The 22129-nt window shown below is 42.3% G+C and overlaps 1 protein-coding gene across 1 annotated transcript in view; it reads left to right on the forward strand.

Annotated features, from left to right (window-relative positions):
* Positions 1-22129, forward strand: part of DTNB (dystrobrevin, beta) — a 371266-nt gene that overhangs the window by 251278 nt on the left and 97859 nt on the right. Inside the window, exon 10 of the mRNA XM_006880708.1 lies at positions 19986-20075. Within this exon, the coding sequence (XP_006880770.1) occupies positions 19986-20075 (90 nt within the window). The remainder of the gene's footprint in view (positions 1-19985; positions 20076-22129) is intronic.

A 22129-nucleotide genomic window follows, 5' to 3' on the forward strand; every position in this document is an offset into this window, starting at 1 on the left:
AAGTTTGGATCCACTAGCCACTCTGCCGTAGGAAGGTGGGCTTCCCCCTGCAGTGTACAGTATCTCATAACCCGCTGAAGGGTCAGCTGTGAGTCAGTTCCAACTCATCGCCAGTGAGAGCAGTTGAGAACCATGAATTAATGTTGAAAGACACAGCGTGGCATCGTGTGGCCCAAAGCTCTTGTCTTCTGTCATAGCAGACAGGGCCATGCTGTCAGTTCTGAGCCCTCTCATGCTCAGGCAAGGCAAAGTTTTCTTTCTGAGGTCACTGAGTGTTCTGAGGTTCTGAGTGAACAGCAGTGTTTCTGTGTACTCTTCTGCACCTTTGGTGGGTCCTACCATGTATTCCTCTCCCTATGACATTTTACCAAACTGCAGACTTCCTAGAGGCAGAGAATTACTTTATAATTTATTGTTGGAACCAGCTGGCTTTGCAGCTTTATGGTGAAGGATATAGTCTCTGAGTCTCATGTAATTCACTGCTGTCAACTTCAGTCTGAGTCAGAGCAACCCTCCCTCAGGTCCTCAAAGTTGTAAATCTTTACGGGAGGATACTGCAGATAGTGAGCTCAAGCTGCTGACATTTCACCTAGCAGCACAACACAAAATGCACTTTGCCACCAAAGCTCCTTTGAGTTTCTCATGTAGGATTTCTAAATGAGCTTCTGTGCAGTATCTTCCTTCAGGTGTTCAGACATGGAGACTGGACTTTATGAGGAGAAGTGTGGCTTCAGGAATGGAGGAGGACTCGTCAACAACCTGAGTTACACAGATGACACAGCCTTGCTCACTGAAACTTAGAAGGGCCTGAAGCATTTGCTGCAGAGGGTCAAGTACTGTCGTCTTCAATATGGATTGAAGCTCAACATCAGTAAAACAAAGATTCCCACAAGTGGGCCAATTGGCCGCACCATGATAGTTGGAGAAGAAATTGAGATTGTTAACAATTTCAGCTTGCTCGGTTTCACAGTCAACACTCTTGGCACCTGCAATCAGAAAATCAAAAGACAAATTGCATTGGGAAAATCTACTGTCAGAGACCTTTCCAGAATGCTAAAGAACAACAGTGTCAGTCTAGAGACTAAGGTGCACCTAATCCAGGCCATGGTCTTCACAATTACTTGTCATTCATCAGAGAGCTGGACAGTGACTAAGGATTACAGAAGAAGGATCAATGCCTTTGAGTTGTGTTGATGGAGAAGAGTCTTGAACATTCCATGGACTACCAAGAGAACAAACTGGTCTGTTTGGATAGAATGAAACCAAGTTGCTCTTTAGAGGCTAGGATTTTGAAGCTCTGCCTCACGTACTTTGGGCATGTTGCCAGGAGAGACACATGATTCAAATCCACCGGCTACTCCAAGGGACACAGATTGGCACTCTCCTCCCATGTGATTTACTGCCTCTGAAAACCTGCTGGAGTGTCAGCTGTGGAGCTGTTTCAGCTCAGAGACACAACATATTGTCGAGAGGGACTGGTCCTTCTAGAGAGGGACTAGTCACTCGAGAGAGTGACCATAAGAGAGGAAGACCCTCAACAAAATGGATTGATATAGCGACGATGAACAAGGTACTGATCCTGGAGACGGCACAGAATGGAGCAAGGGGCAGATCTGTTGGTTTAGGGTCACTGTGAGTCATAGTCAACTTGACAGCACCTAACAACAGTATCATTAGTCACTGCTCCAAATATAGAGTCTGGCAAATAGAACACACAATAAATATATTGATTATTGGGTATAACTAATCCTCATAAATACAGTCTGCCAGTCAATTCAATTTTGCATCCAAATAAAACCTAACAGTGATGACATTCAACATGACACATTTCTAGTTTCTCCTCATAGGGTAATTTCTAATTCATTTCATGAACTCATAGGTGCAGTAGTGCCCCCTTATCTGCAGTTACACCCTCCTTGATTTAACTTACCTGAGGTCAAGCACAGTTCAGAAATTCATTGCTTGAAGTTTTGAGAAAACATGATGAAATCTCATACCTTCCCTTTTCCATGCTTTAACCAGCTCATTCCTCCAAAACATGAAACTGAAAACACAGTTGGGTGTTCATCTGTGCTATACCTTAGCTAAATCCAAAGGATCAAAGGGACACCCTGGGTACCTGTCATAGATGTGGAGAGACCAAAATATGGTTTATCTTGAATTTTGTAGTATCTGTGTTTTCAGGCATCCACTGGGGACCTTGGAGTGTTATATCATGTATATCTCCTTAAATAATCATGTTAGAAAACCTGTCATTGGCCAGAAAACAAAACAAAACAAAACAACCCCCACCACTTTTAGAAGTCCAAACACAATATGAAAGGGGTGGGGGGGGAATGTTTACAAGTAGATTTCTAAATGTTACTGGCAGTGTTTGCTTGTACCCTATTTTACATTTGACTCCTAATTCTGCTTGGTCCACCCTCCTTGCCTCTGAGGAGCACTCTGGTGGCACTTCTTCAAGACAGATTATCTGTTCTGTTGACAGTCTGTAGGACATTCAGCCCTCTTCTCCAACACAATTCAGAGACAATTCAGTTCTTCAGTCTTCCTTAGTCATTGTCCAGTTTTCGTTACACGGAAAGCAACTGAAGATACCATGATTTGGGTCAGATGCACATTAGTCTTTAAACTGGCATCTTTGCTCTTCAGCACTTTGAAGAGGTCCTTTACAGCATGTCCTTTTTGCATTGAGAACATCTGCTGTCGGTGAGTCCCAGGGCTACCTAAAATTCGTTTAAAGGCATGGAAAGGTTGGAATCAAAGTAGACTTACTTTGTGGTTATAATGTGACTATGAGCCTAATTGTTGTTATGTACCATCTAGTCAGAACTGACCCATAACAAACTCTCCAGTGGGTTTTCAGAGGCATTTAGTAGCACAGGAGGAAATTACAGCTAGTGGGATTCTAATTGCTTACCTTTGAGATTGCAGCACAGCTTCTTACCAGTAGGCCACCACTCCCTATAAGTCTAATGTTGTTGTTATGTGCCATCGAGTCACCTGTGACTCATAGTGACCCTATGCACAACAGCTCTGAATATCCTCTGCCTTGAGCCAATTTCATTGTCTCTGACACGCATACCCCAATTACCCCAGTCACTAAGTCAATCCATCTATCTCATCAAGGGTCTTCCTCTCTTGCACTGTCCCTTCACCCTTCCAAGCATGATGTCCCTCTCCAAGGACTGGTCCCTCCTGGCAGCATGTCCTAAGTATTTGAGATGGAGCTTCAAAATCCTTGCCTCCAAGAAGCAGCCTAGTTTCACCCTCTCCAGGACAGACCTGTTTGTTCTCTTAGCAGTCCATGGTACACTCAATACTCCTCTCAAATACCACAGCTCAAAGGCATCGATTCTTCTGCCATCCTTAGTTATTTTCCAGTTCTCTGATGCATAGCACATAATAGCAAAGATCATGGCCTGGATCAGGCCCACTGACATCGTTGCTCTTCAGTACTCTGGAGAGGTCCCTGACAGCAGACTTTCCCAATGCAATTAATCTTTTGATTCCCTAGCTGCTGGTAGCAAGAGTGTTGAGTATGGAGCCAAGTAAACTAAAGTTTTTCACAATCTCAGTCTCTTCACCATCCCTCATGATGCTGCCACTCAGTCCAGTGGTGAGAATCTTTGTTTTCTTGATGTTGAGCTTCAGTCCATATTGAAGACTCCAGTCCTTGACCTTCTACATACAGTAAATAGCTCAGGTCCTCTCAGTTTCAGCAGACAAGGTTGTGTCATCTGCATAACACAGCTTATTGATAAGCCTAATACGAACCTATATTTAGAAATATTAGAGAGGAATTCCTGGATCCCTCACAGATACTCACATAGTGTATGATATGTGTGTGTGTGTGTGTACACTTCTTGTCCACCACGTGGCATACAGTGTCTGAGAGCACTTCTCGTCCACCACTTAGCATACAGTAGGACAAGGATTGGCAAACTACACCGAACAGGTGGCCTGGTTTTGTAAATAAAGTTTTATTAGCCCACTAATCATTGGCATATTGTTGATGGCTGCTATCACCACAGTGGCAGAATTAAATTATTATGGTGGGGATCCTTTAGCCTGTAAAACCTAAACAATTGTTATCTGTTCCCTTGCAAAAAAACCCATTTCACTCCTTCTTGGATGTTGGGGGGGAAATGAGATATGTGGCTCTAAAGAAAAAAAAAACTATTGTTATTACTTAGACTCATAGAATTTCAGAGTGGGTACGAGAGCGACCTTAGAGCTCAGCATGAAGTAGCTGATTACTGGACTCAACATCAAAAGATAATGAAATGTGATTGCAGCAGGTATAGCAGACCTTTACGTCTACTTATTATCAGCGCTTCTTTCTGATTACTGGGGTAGTACTAATCAGAGCTACAATTTTGGCCTCTGAAATGTAGAATATCAAATAGGGAGATGAAGTGAATTTCCTTTTTGCACTTCCACATGCCCAAGGGTTTTGGTAACGCAGAGGATCAGGGTGGCTGAGAGTTTGCATTCTAGAGAAATATAAGCACATAATCAATTATTTTATTAACAAAACAGTCAGTAGTGAATAGTTGAGGAAGGGCCACCTCCAGCCCTCCAGACCTCAGCCAGGGCCTTAGAAATCCTTCTGACTTCATCCCTTAGGGCTCTTTTCCCTTAAATGTCGAACAATTCGTAACAGTGGTTACCAGAATCTTCTTGTTTGAGCAGAAATTAATGTGTTTGGAAATGAATTACTACCTTGAAATCATTTCTAATCATTAATGTCACTGAAATGTACTCTTTAAAATGGAATATATTTTGTTACATATTTTTCTATAATGTTTCAAAAAGAAGAAAAAATTATAACCACATTTTGGGATGATCTCTAAATTCTGTATTTACACTTAGTTTACAAATGTAAAACAGAAGTACTCAAAGAACTCAGTTCAGGAAGAGACAGGAGAATTCAGTCTGACTTTCTGCCTTAGATTGTATATTCCCCAAATAAAGTGAACTCCCAAGCTACATCCGGTGAGTGTTAACCCTGCCATGTGCTCACAGTTGCCTCAGCCAGGTTCATCCTTCCCTGAGCAGCTCAGCTCCAGGAGCGCCCCTGCCTCTGATACAGGTCGCTTACCCCTGTCCTCCTCTGTTGTCGGCCCATTTCGCTTTTGGAGGCGACTTGTTGCAGTGGAAAGGGTTCTTAAGTCACCTCATTCACACTCTGCCCTTGTCACTTGCCTGTTGTATGAACTCTCTATACTTAATTACTTCAGCTTCAGAAGTAATGTCTTATTTTTTAGTATTTGCAGAATATCTACTATGCACCGGGCACTGTTTTAAGAGGTAGTGATCTAGTTGTGTCATGGTTAAGTCTCTGACTTCATGTCACTTCCATGCTAGCAGAGAAGATTAAAACCAAATTATCATTAAAAGGTAGTGATAAGTGCCTCACCGAAAAACAAAGGTTGGCGGATGAACAGAGAAGAACTAGGATGGAAATGGAATGGCCAGGGAGGGACTCTGAAGAAGTGACATTTTGATGAGGAGGTTGGATGATGTAAGGAGACGAGTCATGCATGGACCTGAAGGAATAGCCCAAATGGAAAAGACAAAAATACCAAGGTCCCGTGGGGAGGATGAACTTGCTAATTTCTTAGAATAACAGAGAAATCATTGTGGCTGGAGCACAGTTAGCAGAAAGAAGATCTATAGGAAACTCAGTCGGAAACATAGGTAGATAATACAAGGATGATAGCATCTGACTTTAAAAAAAAAGAATGCTTCACGAATTTGTGTGTCATTCTTGCACCGTGGCCATGCTAATCTCAGAATCACTCCAGTTTTAGTATATGTGCTGCAGAATTGAGCACTAGAGGTCTTTTTATGTGAACTTCATTTTAGCCTGTTTGGGCACTGTCACAGGGTGCTGCACAGCTGGCCCCAGGTGGCTCCTCTCTGGCAGGTCCCAGCCACCATTGACTCTGCAGGACAAGGATGGTCATCTCCCCTGTGCGATTTACAGCCTCTGAAAACCCGCTGCAAGGGTCCACTCTGAGTTGCTTCCAACCCAAGTGCCAATGAGTTTGAGATTTTTAATATTTAAAGAAATGTTGGAGTGATTTTTTTCTATGTATCGTTTAATCATCTACCCCTAAAAATCAATGCATGACATCGCCATGGTACATATACCATGAAGAACTCACCGTCAGTATGTTGCTACTTAATGGACGTTAGGCTTTATGTGGATTTCATGAATTATTTTGTTCACATCTTCCTCCTAGTCCAGATTATGGCACTGTGTTAGGTCATCCCAGCTCTTCTTGTCTGTAATCATTTCCTAGTCTTACTTGACCTGACAGTTCTGAGAAGCAAGGGTCTAGTATTTTGTAGAATGTCTCTCCTGTAATTCTCATTATTAGACTGGGATTATAGGTTTAGGGGACTAATAGCACACAGGTGAAGTGTCCTCATCATGTGTCAGGGGAGTATCATCGGTGATGTCTCATGCTACTGACATGCTACATCATGGGTAACACTTACCTTGGCTTAAAAAAAAGAGGATCAAATCAGAATGTATATAACTATAAACCATTATTCATAAAATGAAATCTGGTGGTGTAATAAAAATAATTTACTTTGGCAAGGGACCTGTTTACAAAGTGCCTCACCTGTAAAGCTGCTTTCCCCTGTAAGTCCCTGTATGCTGTTCTTTGGAAACCAGGAGCTCTGTGGCCTAGTCTGTAGGGAGCTGTGTTGCTAACCCAGAGGTGGTGCCGATCTGGTGATTCAAACCCACCAGCAGCTCCGAAGGAGAAAGATGGGTAATCTCCTCCTGTGTGATTTACAGCCTCCAGAAACTCAGTGGGAGGTCTGCTGTGAGTCAGTTCCAACTGAAAGGCAGTAAGTTAGAGTTTTTCCTATTCTCTGCAGATGAGCCACCAAGGTCAGCCCATAGCCCAGGAGGAGGCAAGGAGATGAAGCTTTACCCCTGCAGGGGGAACTGTGTTCATGCGTTATTTGGATTTCTTCTTTGAAGAAGGTTCATTTCCTTTTCTCCTATTGATTTATTGATATCCATGTGGACACATAAATATTTATTTTGTATTGGAAGTTGTAATTCAGTAGTACATTATTTAGAGAGCTCTGGTGGCCTAGTGGTAAGGATCTGTGCTGCCAACCTAAAGGCTGGTGATTCCAATCCCCCAGCTGCTCCATGGGATAAAGATGGGCAGCCTCCCCCTGTGCAGTTTACAGCCTCTGAAAACCTACTGGAGCCTCCACCATGTGTCAGTTCCTACCTGATGGCTCATAACTCCAAGTATATTTTTTAGTTCATTGCTCAAAGTGGTGTTGTTTCAGCCTGGAGAGTTCTTTCAGGTCGAACCCTGTGTCCCTTTGCCATACACGTGTTATCTTGTGTACCGAGTACTCTAACTTTTGGCATTACAGCATGTCTTAACCTCATCTCATATGTTCCTTTCTCCAGCCCTGAAATGAGCCATTGTTCTAAAGAGCCCTGGTTTCTTTTCTTTTGCTGTGGATTAGAAATTAATATCAAGGTACTGGATGTATTTACTGATACTAGGTACCTTCTCAGCAGAAAGCTAGGAAATACATGTATGTACATTAACCAATGTATAGCCATATGTCTAGAGTTACTTAGCAGTTGTCTATCTATGTCTCCAGCTCCGGTGGTGTATTTCATAGGGTGTTGCACTGCTAACCCAAAGGCAGGCACGTCTCCGCTGGTTCAAGCCAGCAGGTCCATGTAAAACAGATGAGCAGTGTCTTCCCGTGTTGTTTGAAACCTGAGGAAACTCACAGCAGGGTCAGCTAGGAGGCAGTTCCAACTCAGCGGCTACGAGTTCTTGTAGTTTGAATACCTGCGTTAAGGTATCCATGAATCACACGGAAGTGTCCAGCTCAAATCCCCTCCCACAAGGTTCACTGTGGCCTTTCTCCCTCAATTGTCTGTAGCCTCCTGGCTTCTGCCATCCACCATCCTTTTACTTTTGAGCTCGGTGCCACAGTTGACATTCCAGGAGTTTTAACATGTTGATACCCTATATTTAACACTGAAAAGTGTACTGTTCAGTGGGGTTTGGTGGTCGAGTTACAAGGCTGTACAAGCAGCACCACATCAGTTGTAGAGCGTTCTCATCGCCCCCAATCTCATCTGTTTTTAAAAGATTACTCTGCAGTGTGGAGAATTCACTAAAGGGGACAACGATGGAAGCAGAGAGACGAAGAAGCCATTAAAACTGTTTAACTGAAAGTTCTCAGTGAAAAATTATGCCCTCTGTGGAGGGCGGTGAAAAGTAGCTGGTTTGAAAGTAGGGCCAGCTGGACTTGGATGTGGAGTGTGAGAAAAGACAGAAAGTAAGACATCTCCTTGGGTTTGGGTGGGCGTTTGCTGTGTGATGGTGTTGCTGTTTATTTCAATCGATCAGCCTTCAAGAATAGCAATGTTGTGTTGTTGTGTACCACAGAGTCAGAACCGACCCATAGCTGATCCTCCAGCGGGTTTTCCGCAGCAGTTAATTGCACAGGAGGAGATTGCCCATCCTTCTTCCATGGAAGTAGCAGCGTAGGGACTGAATAAGTATTCTTAGGGATAGGGACTGAATAAGTATTCTTAGGGAATATATGAGTTAGGAATTTTGTTTTGAACTTAAATTTAAGATACTAATCTTAGGTAATCAAGAGATTGTAGAATTTTTTAAAAATTATAAAAAGAGGGTAGAAAAACAAACCACCAACCCCAAGCCAGTTGCTATTGAATTCATCCCCATTCGTGGCAACCTCATGTGTGTCAGCAAAGCTCTGCTCTATTGGGTTTTCTGTGACTGATCTTTCAGAAGGCTGCAGCCAAGCCTTTCTTCCAAAGTGGCCTCTGGTGAGCGCGAACCACCACTCTTTTGATTTCATACATCAGCCCGTTTGCACTACTCAGTTACTCCAGATACTAGACAAGTCATCAAAGACATGATCCTGACACTCAGGGGAAAGGTGAAGCTACGAGAACGACAGTAATACCATTTTAGATGGTTCTGAGATTAAAGAGGAGGCCATGTGTAAAAGGACCTGTAGGTCCCTGGGCTCCGCTGATAGTGACAGCTAGTCTGTCTGCCAGGTGCCAGGTTGGCGCTAAAGTAAGTACGACGTGAGGTATATTTCCTGTTCGTATTTTTATTTTACAGATAAGGGGACTAAGGTGCAGAAAGGTTTTCATTCAAGTTCATACAGCTAGTAAGTTTGAGAACATAAGTTTAAACCCACAACTGCCTGAGTCCAAAGCCTGTGCTCTTGACCGCCGTGCGCTGCCGCCTCCACTTAGTAAGCTAGTCTCCTGTCAGTGGCTGAGCCCTTCACACCTAGCTCCCCACCTGCTCACACTGCCCATGCCCTTGTCCCCTCCCCGCGTGCCCTTCATCCCTAATGTCCCCGCTCAGGTCCTTCCCCCGTGCTCTGGATCCCCACAAGATGTGCCTCCGAGCTTCTGCCAGCCGTCACTAGTGTTCCCTGCACCCAGGAGCCGTTATCGCCTAGACTCCAGACTCTCACCCTCTTGAGGACAGTTTTCACATGTCGGTGTGCATCTGGGGCACCTGGGAGCTGGTGTCAGAGGCACATTCCCACCCTCATTCCCAGAAAGTATGATGCAGTAGAAACAGGAGGCTTCTGAAGGAGGAAATCTAGGGAAAACATTTTTAGAAATGCTACCTGCGTTAGACCCCGACAGTCTCATCAGGACCCTTGCCCCCCCCCCCCCGACTCTGGTCATCATTGCTTTAGCTCCAGCTGGAGGAGGGTGGGGAGAGAACAAGTACTGTTTAGGGGAGCCCTGGGGAGAAGGGTGTTCTTTTCATTATCACTCTCTTTTAAACTCTGAGGTTCATTCTACTCACCCTTGCTTTGCCGATCAGCCTAATTGGATAAAACTCTTCTATTGTATTCTCTCAGAGGACCATGTCCCTCTCATCTTAACACTTATTACATTTGCAATTCCACATTTATTCGTGTGACTATTTGATTATCTCTTCTCCTACTAGATGTGAGTGCCAGGAGAGCAACCACTGTGTCTGGGTTTTGTCTGCTTCTGGCATGGTGCCCAGCACCTAGTAGGAGCTCCACAAAGCTCATTGACTGATTTAACTTGAAGCCCTTGTGTATTTTCTCATAGTTATGTTGCTTCAAATGCCCAGTTCATATAAGTATTGTTACTAGAATGATTATATATTTAGGACTTAAAGTCTCCCTTTGTGAATTGAATTGCCATCTTACAGCTTAAAAACAGAAAGATTATTTCTATGCCACAATGAATGAGGATAACAGAAGAATTGGTGCCTTTGAGCTGTGGTGTTGAAGAAGATTGCTGAATATCCCATGGACTGGCAAAAGAACACATACATGTGTCTTGAAGAAAGTGCAGCCAGAATAGTCTTTGGAGGCAAAGATGTCAGAATTTTGTCTCACGTTCTTTGGGCGTGTTGCTAGTGGTCCTTGGAAAAAGACATCATGCTTAGGAAGCTGGAAGGTCTGCAGACAAGAGGAAGACCCTCAGTGAGGTGGATTAACACGTTAACTGTAACAATGGGTTCATATAGGTCAGAGATGAAGAGGATAGGACAGGACAGGATTGTTCATAAGGTCACTATGACACTATGAGTTATACTTGACTTGATGACACCTAACCACAACAATTGTTTTTATGGGAATGTATGTTCTGAATGCCAAACTATTGACTTTGTTTTTTAAAAAGTCAATCTCTCAAAAACAACTCTGAGATACCATCTCAGCCCAGTAAGAATAGCAAGATTTGTGGCGAGCTCTGGTGGACTAGTGGCAAGAAGCTGCAACTGCAATCTCAGAAATGGACGGTTTGAATCCACCAGATGCTCTGCTGAAGAAGGAGGAACAATCTCCTCCTGTACCAGTCAGATCTGATTTGACGGTACACACAAAAAAATAATGAAATAAAATAAAATTTTTAAAAAAGAATAGCAAAATTTAACAGAACATCAAATGCTGGCAATGTTGCAGAGAAACTGGAGCCCTTAGTCACTGTTGGTGGGAGTGTAAAATGGTGCAACCACTATGGAAGGCTGTATGGTGCCTTCTCAAAAAGCTGCAAATAGAAATAACATTTGACCCAGCAATTCCACTACTGGGAATATACCCTTAAGAAACCATAACTGCCACCCAAGCAGATATATGCACACCCATGTTTATTGTGGCTTTATAGCAAAGAGCTGGAAACAACCCAAGTACCCATCAACAAACGAATGGGTAGAGAAGCGCTGATATAGTCAAATACTATGCTGCATTGAAAAACAAGGAACTCATGCAATATTATGCAAAATGGATGACCCTGGAGGACATTATGCTGAGTGAAGTATCTCCGTCACAAAAGGACAAATATTGCATAGGGCCACTGTTATAGAACGGACTGACATTGTTTTTGAGGGAAGACAGAAAAGGAGGGGAGGAATGGTGTATATTGCATTGAAACAAATGAGAGAGATATCTGTTTAAAAGGAATATTTGAATGGGTATTCCTGTCATTACAGAAATCCAGAGTTAAGGCTGCATTATAGGGTGGACTTGGGGGGAGGGATTGCATACCAATGGAAGAGTTTTTCATCTTCTTTTCAGGGAGAGGAGTGAATTGGGGAGGACAGGAAGAAAAATGCAATAATGAATGACTAGAAACCCTAAGTCCCTGTAAACTTTCATTAAAATGAATTTTAAAAATGTAAATAATTCATTTTAAAAAAACAACCAAAAAGTAAATTTCTAAAGTAAAGCATGCAGGTTGGGTATTATGTATGTATTCTATGTATATGTATGTTAAGTTTGATATATTTATTAACAAGGAACTTTACATTCAAAACAGAAGTCCAGGAGATCAACAATACATGTGAGTGGGACTGCCTAACACTCAACACCCCAGACAGCATTACCGGAAAATGAATAGACCCTTACGCCTCTTGTGTGCTATAGACAGCTACTGATCGTGCTTTTCCTTTTGGTCATGATCCCTACTTATCTGGAAAACAACACCGGTTCTCAGTCTCATTCTTCACATAAACCTAAAATGGAGTACAGTAAACTCTTGTCTTCCCAGCGAGGAAAGAAGCTATCAAGGGGGGGAGAGTAAATGTGCAAACTCCCACCCCACCTTCCCTGTGCACGTGGCCATGCTCACAGCCACGCCTCTTGTCTGCGGATTCCCCAGATATGCCCTGAATCTCATTTTCATCCATCAGTTAAGGACTTCTGATAAATCAGTCTCCTTTCTTATCTCTTTCATCCTCCCCTTTGCTCCCTCTCAGCTCGATCTTTCTCCCCTTACTCTATAAATATGCTAGTTTTTTCTTTAAAAAAAAAAATCATTCCATCACCTCAGGTTTTTGTTCTCCTGTTCTCACTACATATCCTTCCCATTTCCAAAAGACTCCTTGAAATTGTTATCTTCAGTGAATGCCTTCAATTTCTGTCCTGCTAGTCCCTTTTGAACCCACCCCACTTAGACTTTCACCTCCTATTATTCTGCCAAAATGATTTCTGTCTAGGAGACAAATTACTTCCACACAGCCAAGCCCAGGGGTCACTTCTCAGTACTTATCTTACTAGATGTCAGTAGCTTTTGACACGGGTGATCCTTCCCTCCTACTTGAAACATTTCCCACATTTGGCTTCTGGGTATTGTGCTCTCCTGGGTAGCTTCCTTCTGTGTCTCAGCCTCCTGGACTAATTCTGCCTTACCTCTTTGAACTCTTAATGTTAGTGTACCATAGAGAACATACTTCACTCTGCACTCACTATGTAGGCGATCCATCCGGACTCATCGTTTTAAGTAATAACTTCACACTGGTGATTTCCAAACTCATTCTTCTGACCCAGACCTTTTCCTTGAGTTCTTAGCACATTTATCAACCTTCCAAACAGGATCTTTTCCTGAATGTTTAACACACACCTCATCATTAGCAGGCTTGGAATGAAGTTCTCTATCTTCCTCATCAGACTTGCTTTTCCTGTACTTCACCCCATCTCAGTTAATGATAAGTCTCTTCTGGTGCTTACTAAAATGCTTGGTGTCTTTCTCTCCACCCCTTCTAAAATGATTGACAGATTCTCTGGCATCTTTGGGGAGGTCTGGTGGCCTAACGGTAAGAAGCTGTGCTACAATCCCAAAAGCACATGTTTTGGACCCACCAACCACTCCATGGGAGGGGGAGGAAAGGCAGTCTTCTCCCCTGTGATTGTACTGCCTTTGAAAATCCTCTGGAAGGTCAGCTGTGAGTTAGTCAGACTTGAAAGCACACAGCGGCAACAGCAACTCTAAACTGTCAGAATTAGATCAGCTGTATTCAAAAACATCTTCAAAAATCTCTCCAAGGCCCTGCTGCTTTCCCCATTCCTACTGTTAGTCCCTTTTCCCTAGCCACCCTTTCCCGTTATTCTGATTATTGTGTTAGTCTTCATATAAAGTACAATTTAAAAAATGAATTGCTAAAGAGAGAACATTTAACTTCTAGCTGTATGGAGTAACCATTTATCTGAGTAACCCTCTCAACATGAACTACTAGAAAAAACTGATCCTTATATTGGAAAGGACTATTCTCCAAAGTATGGCATCAAATAGGGTGGGATTGATCCTTGAGAGAAGGGAAGTAAATGAAGTAAGCCCTGAAAACCAGCCAGGATGTTTATCTAGAGGCATTTGGCAAACTCTACTGCAGGAGCCGAATATAGAAAGGCTGTCTTGCTGAGATAAGGAGCCAGAAATGGGAATGTATAGAGGCTGGAATTTGCAGCACAGAGTACCATAGAGTAGAAAGCTATGCAAAGAAAGGGCTCCATAAATCTACGTAGAGATCTCTTGAATCTTCAGCTGAAATGGAATGAGACTTGATAAGACTAGGCAAATAACAACTGCCTGACCTGAAGCAACTTCTAGAGAACTTCCTGAGTCCCCACAGTGTTGAAAGATGTTCAGATTCCAACCAACCAGAGGAAAGAGTGCTTGCTGGACGTGAAGGGGACTTGAAACACCTGCTGAAGAAGACTGCAGCCTTCAGTATGGATTTTGCCTCACCATAAAGAAAACAGAAATCCTCACAACTTAGCCAGTAGGCCAGTATCCTGACAAATGGGAAAAAAAGACTAATGAATCTAAGACTAAGAAGTTATCAGGGATTTCCTTTGATTTGTATCCACAGGCAGCACTCACGGAAGCAGCAGTCAAGAAATCAAAAGACACCTTACATTGGAAAATCTGTCAAGGACCTCTTTAAAGTCTTTAGAGCAAAGGTGTTAGTTTAAAAGACTAAGGTACCCAAGCCATGATGTTTTCAATTGCTTGATAATCATGTGCAAGTTAACTAAGGACTATCCAAGAAGATTGATGCCTTTGAAAAGCATGCATTGTTGAAGAATATTGACTGTATCTTGGGTGACTGAAAGAACAAGCAAGTCTGTCTTGGAAGAAGTCCAGATGGAATGCTCCTTAGAGTGCAGGACGATGAGATTTTTATCTCTCATACTTTGAGCATGTTATCAGGAGAGGTCATTCCCTGGAAAAGGACGCTGTGCTTTGGAAAGTGGTGGATCACAGAAGGAGAGGAAGAACCTCCAAGAGGTGGATTAACATAATGAGTGCAGCAGTTGTCAGAAGCACAGCAGAGATTATGAGGATGTTGCAGGATTGGAGAGGGTTGGTGCTGTGGTGCATATGGTCACTGTGAGTCAGAAGCACCTCCACAACATCGCACAGTAACAGCAGAGAGAAGGGGCATCATTGAATAGTTGGGGCATTAAGCAAACATTTCACAAAGATCCCACCGTAGGGAGCAAGATGAAAGTAGCCTGAAATGAAGATAAATGAAAATTAAACATGATCAAGTTGATCTACATGTAAATTAACTGACTACCAAACTGTTTTGAGGACCATGACAAAATCCAGACACTCAACAGCCTAATACCCACAATGTACATCAGCCAATAAAAATTAGAAGATAGAAGAAAGTAGAGCCAGTACCCAGTATAAAGAGTAGTCAATAGAAATAGATCCAGAAATAACAAGGTTAGTCATCAATAGACACCAACTTTACATTGGCCATGATAAATAAAATTAGCGAATATTTTTTGAAAAACTAAAATAATGAACTGGGTAGGGTCGCTATGAGTCATACTCAATTCAACTGCACCTAACAACAAGAAGAAGTCTGAATCAGTTTAAGTACAGTGGAGGTTTTTGTTTGTTTTTAAACTATCTGGTTAATGCTTCTCCCTTCCTTTCCTGGTAACCATTAAAGAAAGGTCCTTTGGGGGGGGGAATGAACTGGGGACGAGGAAAGAAAGGAGAAGGGGTAACAACATGCCATAGTGAATGAATGAGAATATAACTTTTCTGTAAACTTCCATTAAAAGTGAAAATTTTATTTTAAAAAAGAAAATAAAGGAACATAAAAATACAATGAGAAATTTATAAAAGACAACTACTGAAATATAATTAGAACTTTTCTGCATATGTACTCTACTTCAGTTAAGTTTGTTAAATACACAAAAATAATTTTTAAAATGGATAGAAGTAATGCCTGAAATGAAAAAATCAGGGATCTGCTCAATAGTAGATCAGAAATTATAAAAGAAAAGTTCATAGAGCCTGAAGACATAGCAGTCCAAACTATCTATGCAAGATAAAGCACAGAGCAAAAAGTGAAAAGGTAACATACTCTCAGTGACCTACATAGGGTAAGGTCAGACAGTCCAACAGAAGGGAGAGAGAAAAACAAAAGGGGGTTTTTTTCTTCAAAAATTGTAAATATTTTTGTAAATTCATGAAAACAGACCATGGTCTTTGAAATTACTTTCTATGCATCAGAAATCTGGACAATGACTAGGGATGTTAGAAGGAGAATTGATGCCTTTGAGCTGTGGTGCTGGAGAAGAGTATTGAATATACCATGGACTGCCAGAACAAACAGGTTCATCCTAGAGAGGGTTAAACCAGGCTGCTCCTTGGAGGCAAGGATTTTGAAGCTTCGTCTGACATACTTTGGACATGTTGCAAGGAAGGACCAGTCCTTGGAGAGGAATGTCATGCTTGGGAGGGTGGAGGGTCAGTGCAGTAGGGGAAGACCCTTGATGAGACGGATTCACTCAGTGACTGGGGTAATGGGGGAAGGTGTGTCAGAGACAATAAGATTGGTACAGGGTAGAGCAGGATATAGGGCTGTTGTACATAGGGTCACTTTGAGTCACAAGCACCTTGATGGTACATAACAATAACAGCAACAACAAATAAAAGATACTCAGTTAAAAACTGAACACAAAGAAAATCAGACCAATGCATATGATAACCAGATTGCAGTGAAGTGGTTTGAAGGCGCTCTGGTGGCACAGCTTGTAGTGCTGTTGTGCTAAGCAAGAAGGTGTGCTTTGCCAGCTGCTCAGATCCCCCAGGGCTCTTCAGGAGAGAAATAGGCATTCTCCTCCCATTAAGATTTACAGCCTCAGACACTCGAATGAAATGAACTGTGAGTTTTGAGTTAAGTTTTGAGTCCATAAAGAGAACATTGTTCAGAGCACCTCTTGGATGGGAAGTGTGACGTACAGAAAATAAAAATAAAAATTACCACTGAATTCTCACCAAAACAAAGCAAGTCAGAAGAGAATGGGATGACATTTTGTATAAATTGAAAGAACTGACTTTTGTGTCTGCTTTCTAAACTAGCAAGCGGTCTTGGTGGTTTAGTGGTTAGGGTAGTTTGGGTTGGCTCTGCCAACCCAAAGGCACTCAGTTCAGAGCTCCCAGCGGCTCCATGGGAGAAAAAATGGGCAATCTCCTGTGCTGTTTACAACCTCTGAAAACACAGTGAAGGGTCAGTTATAAGTCAGTTCTAACTCAATGGCACAGAACAACCACAGGCTAACAAATTTCTTAGCATTATTCACCAAAAAAGGTATAGAAGCAAGCAACAGTGAGACCATAGTACCCTGATCGTGATCTCTAAATACTGTTTCCCAGTAAATGGAACCAGAATCCTTGAAAGAATGGTGGTTCTGGGTTGAAGGCCGATAAAGACAAGATTGTACCAGGAATTCTTGTGCCAGAAAGTAAGGAAGTTAATATAGTCTCAAACTTCAGACCACCAGAGAGGCAAGACCTTTCGGTTAGCAACACAGCTCCCTACAGACTACACCACTCTTCTTATGTGCCATTGAGTCACCTGCGACTCATAGCAACCCTGTGCACAATAGCTCTGAAGAGTGCCCTGTCCTGAACCATTTTCACTGTCTCTGACACACTTGCCTGCATTGTCCCAGTATCATCCAGGGTCTTCCTTTCCTGCATTGTCCTCCCACTCTTCCAAGCAAAGTATCTTTCTCCAAAGACCAGTACCTCCTGGTGAAATGCCCAGAGTATATGAGGTGAAGTTTCAAAATCCTTGCCTCCAAAGAGCAACTTGGTTACACCGTCTCCGGGACCAACCTTTTGGCAGTCCATGGTATGATTGAGACTCTTCCCCATCACCACAACTCAAAGGCATCAATTCTTGCTCTCTAATCCTTAGTCATTGTCCAGCTGTCTGATGCATAGCAAGTAATTGCAAAGACCGTGGCCTGGATCTGGCGCACCTTAGTCTCTAGACTGACATCTTTGCTCTTCAGCATTATTGCGTGGTCCCTGACAGCACATTTTACTAATGCAATTTGTCTTTTGATTTCCTGACTTCTGGTGCCAACATTGATTGTGGAGCCAAGCAAGATAAAATTGTTATAACTTCATTCAGTCTTTTCTATATCATGATGCTGCCAATAGGCCCAGTGGTAAGAATCTTTGTTGGGGGTTTGTAGGATTTTTTTTTTATGTTGAGCTTCAATCTTTTTGGAGACTGCAATCCTTGACCTTCTGCAACAAATGCTTCAGGTCTTCTTCAGTGTCAGCAGGCAAAGTTGTGTTATCTGCGTAGTGCAGGTTGTTGATGAGTCTTCCTTCACTTCTGAGCTCTCTTAATAAAGTCGTGCACTCTGGTAACCTCGTGGTAGAAACTGTGCTGCAATCCCAGAGACACTCAGAATCCATCAGCTGCTCTGAGGGGAAGGATGGGCAAACTCCTCTGGTGTGATTAACTGCCTCTGAAAACCCGCCGGAGGGTCAGCTAAGTGTCGGTTTAGACTTGACAGCACACAATAACAAGAAGCCATTTTACGTATGATCTATTTTTGCCAGTTCTTTACAAAAACAAAAAAGAAATTAGCCTAGTGAGTGAGACTTCTAGATCTAAGACAGAGAAACAAGTTAGATGATAGCATAAAGAATAATCAGTCAAGTCCAGAATGTATGATGTTCTACAAGATAAATGGCATGGCTTCTGCACACATCTGTGTAATGAAAGAAAATAGGGGGACCCAGAATCGCTGTAGCTTGAAAACAGAAACACAGTGATCAAGTGCAAGCAAGTGCAGTGTGTACAGCCTGCTTGGTTTTTAACTGTGAGAGGACATTTCTGTGGATTTAAGGAAATTTGCAGATGATGCTACTAAATTCTGTCCGTTTTGGTAGACATAATAAAAGCATTGAGGTTACATTAAAATTTTTCACAGTCTGATAGATATACGTGCTGAAACAGTCCTAGATGAAGCAGATTGTCTAGGATTCGCTCTGGCCATCCTCTCCTGAGGGAGAAAAGAACATTAAAGAAGATTGGCAGAATACTGAGATTTATGCAAGTTTGATGATGAGTAAAAGAACAGGAGTCAGGATGTTATTCCTCTGTATGTTTTAAGCTATCTGTAGTAAAGAGTGTTAAAAAAAGGCTGTTGTCTGCTTCAAACTACATGTACCTGTATAAGAGAGGTCCTTAGAATTTTGAGAATACAGTCTTAGAATTAAATGTAGTTCTAACAGTTTTGATCTGAGTATCAACTTTATGGGGGGGGAAATGAACTGATAATACTGTAGGTGGGTTCCCTTTACAGAAATGAGAACGTTTAACTGAGAAGAGATAACCATGCCAGCTCTCAAACTTGGAACAAAAGCTACCTACAGCCTAGCATTCAGGGAGCATAGAGTAATATCAACTAGTCCTACTGCACGTCAACCTCATTTCTCACTAGACAGCATTCCTTAAAAGATACATCTACCACTATGAAGATGGTGCCGAAAGCGAAGAAGGAAGCCCCTGCCCCTCCCAAAACTGAAGCCAAAGCAAAGGCATTGAAGGCCAAGAAGGCAGTCCTGAAGGGCGTCCACAGACAAAAAAAAAAAAGAAGATTCGCACGTCATCCACGTTCCGGCGGCCTAAGATGCTGAGACTCCGACGGCAGCCCAAATACCCCCGGAAGAGCGCTCCCAGGAGAAACAAGCTTGACCACTATGCCATCATCAAATTTCCCCTGACCACTGAGTCAGCCATGAAGAAGATAGAGGATAACAACACACTTGTGTTCATTGTGGATGTCAAGGCCAATAAGCACCAAATTAAACAAGCTGTAAAGAGGCTCTATGACATTGATGTGGCTAAGGTCAACACTTTGATTAGGCCTGATGGAGAGAAGAAGGCCTATGTTCGACTTGCTCCTGATTATGATGCTTTGGATGTTGCCAACAAAATTGGGATCATCTAAACTGAGTCCAGCGGGCTAATTCTAAATGTAATAAATTTTTCTCACCATAAAAAAAAAAAAAAAGATACATCTACCACAGAGCCCAGAACTCAGACAGCAGTGGTGAGCAAGGCTCCTTACTAATCACGTTCTTCTCAAGAGTGTTAGCATCATTCAAAGAAATCCCCCAAACTGTTTTTAAAAAGATGGATGAGATTATTTCCTATATGGTCTTAACACCATTAATCCCGATTCCATTATGCATCATGGTTTGGTTTTTTAATTGTTTGCCTTGTCATGATTTATTTTTTCCTTTGATGTTTGCCTTTTTTAATCCATGTTCATTTCTCCCTCTGTGTGTGTGTCATGCTTGCTGTCTTTGCCTCCATTGTTCCCAGGTTACAGTATAGCCAGGATATCCCCAGTCACTTGGCGGATGAGCATGCGCTGATAGCTTCCTATGTGGCCCGCCTGCAGCACTGTGCACGGTTAGTGGTAGGGCAGTGCACTACGTGGGCAGCTGAGGGTTGGTCGGAGGGAGGGACAGCTCCATCACCTGAGACTACCAGCCGGAAAAGCTCTGCACTTGGTGTTTTGTTGAGTAGTTACCCACTGTATTTGGCCGAGTTTAACTGCTTAAAGCATTAGCTTCTAAAAGGAAACAATTCTTGCCAAACTTGGGCACTTACTTGTAGGCAGAATTTCTCCCTTAAAGTGAAGTCGCTTTCCTGAGATTACCCTTAAAGAACAAACAAGCCTCTGAGACTTCTGAAATAGCAGACGTAACATTTGCAGAAATGTTTGGTGCAACCTCTTAGGATTCATTCTTGCCTAAATAAAGAAAACTTTCAGTTGCTATTCAAAGTTTAGTGTTGATCAACCTAAAAACATTTCACTTGGTCAAATTTGAAGACTTTGATACTCCAGACCTCATCTGCCTCCAGAAATCTATCATTGTTAACATCTTAAATAATTCTTATTTGGTGATACTATGTCAGTATCACATGAAGGGCTTCTTCTAAGGTGTATATATATCTCCTCATGTTTATATATAAAAATACCCTACATACCTGTTTATCTGAAAACCATTGAGTTAATATGAGAGCATGGCTGATCCCATGGTGAGTTCAGATGGGAAAATGTTTGGTAGCCAGTGCTCATACCAGAGTTAATCCTTTATAAGAAATAACACCAACACCAAAGTGCTGTTCCTTTCAGGCAGACCCAGAGCTGCTCATCCACCCTATTCCCACACTCACCACATTCTTCAAGGATGACAGGTTAAGTTTTCATTATCTAAAGCCATCCATCTTCTCTACACAGCAGCAGAGCCATGATTTCAAACAGCTTGTAAAACTCTGCTCAGAGAACCCTCATTCTTAAAGAGAAAACCATATTTAATAAACTGAACACACAACAGAGGCTGGAGCCTTAAATTTTGATCTTAGTTTTTCCCATGGAACACCATGGCTCCTCCTTGGGAGGGTCATTTGACCTCACTAGTATTTCCCTTGATAACAGAAGACCAAATTAATAGTTCATATGAAAAAAAGTACATGTGAGAAGGACTGGTTTTAATAATACACTTCATACTGTTTCCCAGTTTGAACAAGGAACATCATTATTTTTTGACATTTACTTATCTCTAAGGCTTTTAAGAAACTGTAGGGTTCTTCTTGCCTCCCAAGTATGCCTAATAGGCTTATCCTATGGGAGGGAAGATAGGAGGACATGCTAATTGTGTGTAGTCTCACAGAGCATGTCTCCTTATCCAGAGGTAACCCTGAGCCAGCTTCTGGGTCTCAAGGAGCAGAGTGGCTTCACCTCTGGCAGGCAGATTGTGTATAATTAATTGGTAAGGGCAGTTGTCCAGGATGATGAAAATCTTTAGTGGTAAAAATAGCATGGTGTTGGCCAGAAACGTGCTACCTGATACCTGCAGCCCAAAAAGGTTTGTGGTGCGTTTAGCCAAGGTCTTCAAGTCTCGTGGAAACCTGGGAAGTCTTAAGAGACTAGGCCCCCTGAGCAGGAATTGATGGCTAGTAGCCCTTGGAGAGCTAAGCACTGGGTGAGTACAGCATCTCTTTTTTCCTTGTGGAGTTGTTCCAACCTAAACGTTTCCGTTGTGTTGTTGATTGCCGTCAAGTCAAGCTTGACTCAAAGCAACCCTATGAACAAAAGGCCTAAAGCCTTTCTATAACTATCAGCTTTTATCAAAGTTCATAGTTTCCAGAGACATGGTTTTTTCATTTCTAGACCTCCTTAAATAATTTTCATAGGCCATAAAACTTCTCATCAACATAGAGTGATAATTTGTCTGAAAAGCTTAGCCAATTAAATAGATTAACGAGGGAGATGCAATGTGGTAGAGAAAGCGGAACTTTTCTGTAGCCCCGGCCAAAGAGCAGAGGCCATCATTTTAAAGAGACAGTTCTTAGGCTTCCAGTCACCTCTGGTATAGTATCACCCACTTGTCTTTCTAACATTACTAAATGTTAGACTTAATTTTCTGTTTTCCAGACAAAGCTACATTTTTGTTGAT

The sequence above is a fragment of the Elephantulus edwardii genome, unplaced genomic scaffold (assembly GCF_000299155.1).
Source record: "Elephantulus edwardii isolate Elephantulus edwardi_28Jun2011 unplaced genomic scaffold, EleEdw1.0 scaffold00009, whole genome shotgun sequence".
NCBI classification, from domain to species: domain Eukaryota; kingdom Metazoa; phylum Chordata; class Mammalia; order Macroscelidea; family Macroscelididae; genus Elephantulus; species Elephantulus edwardii.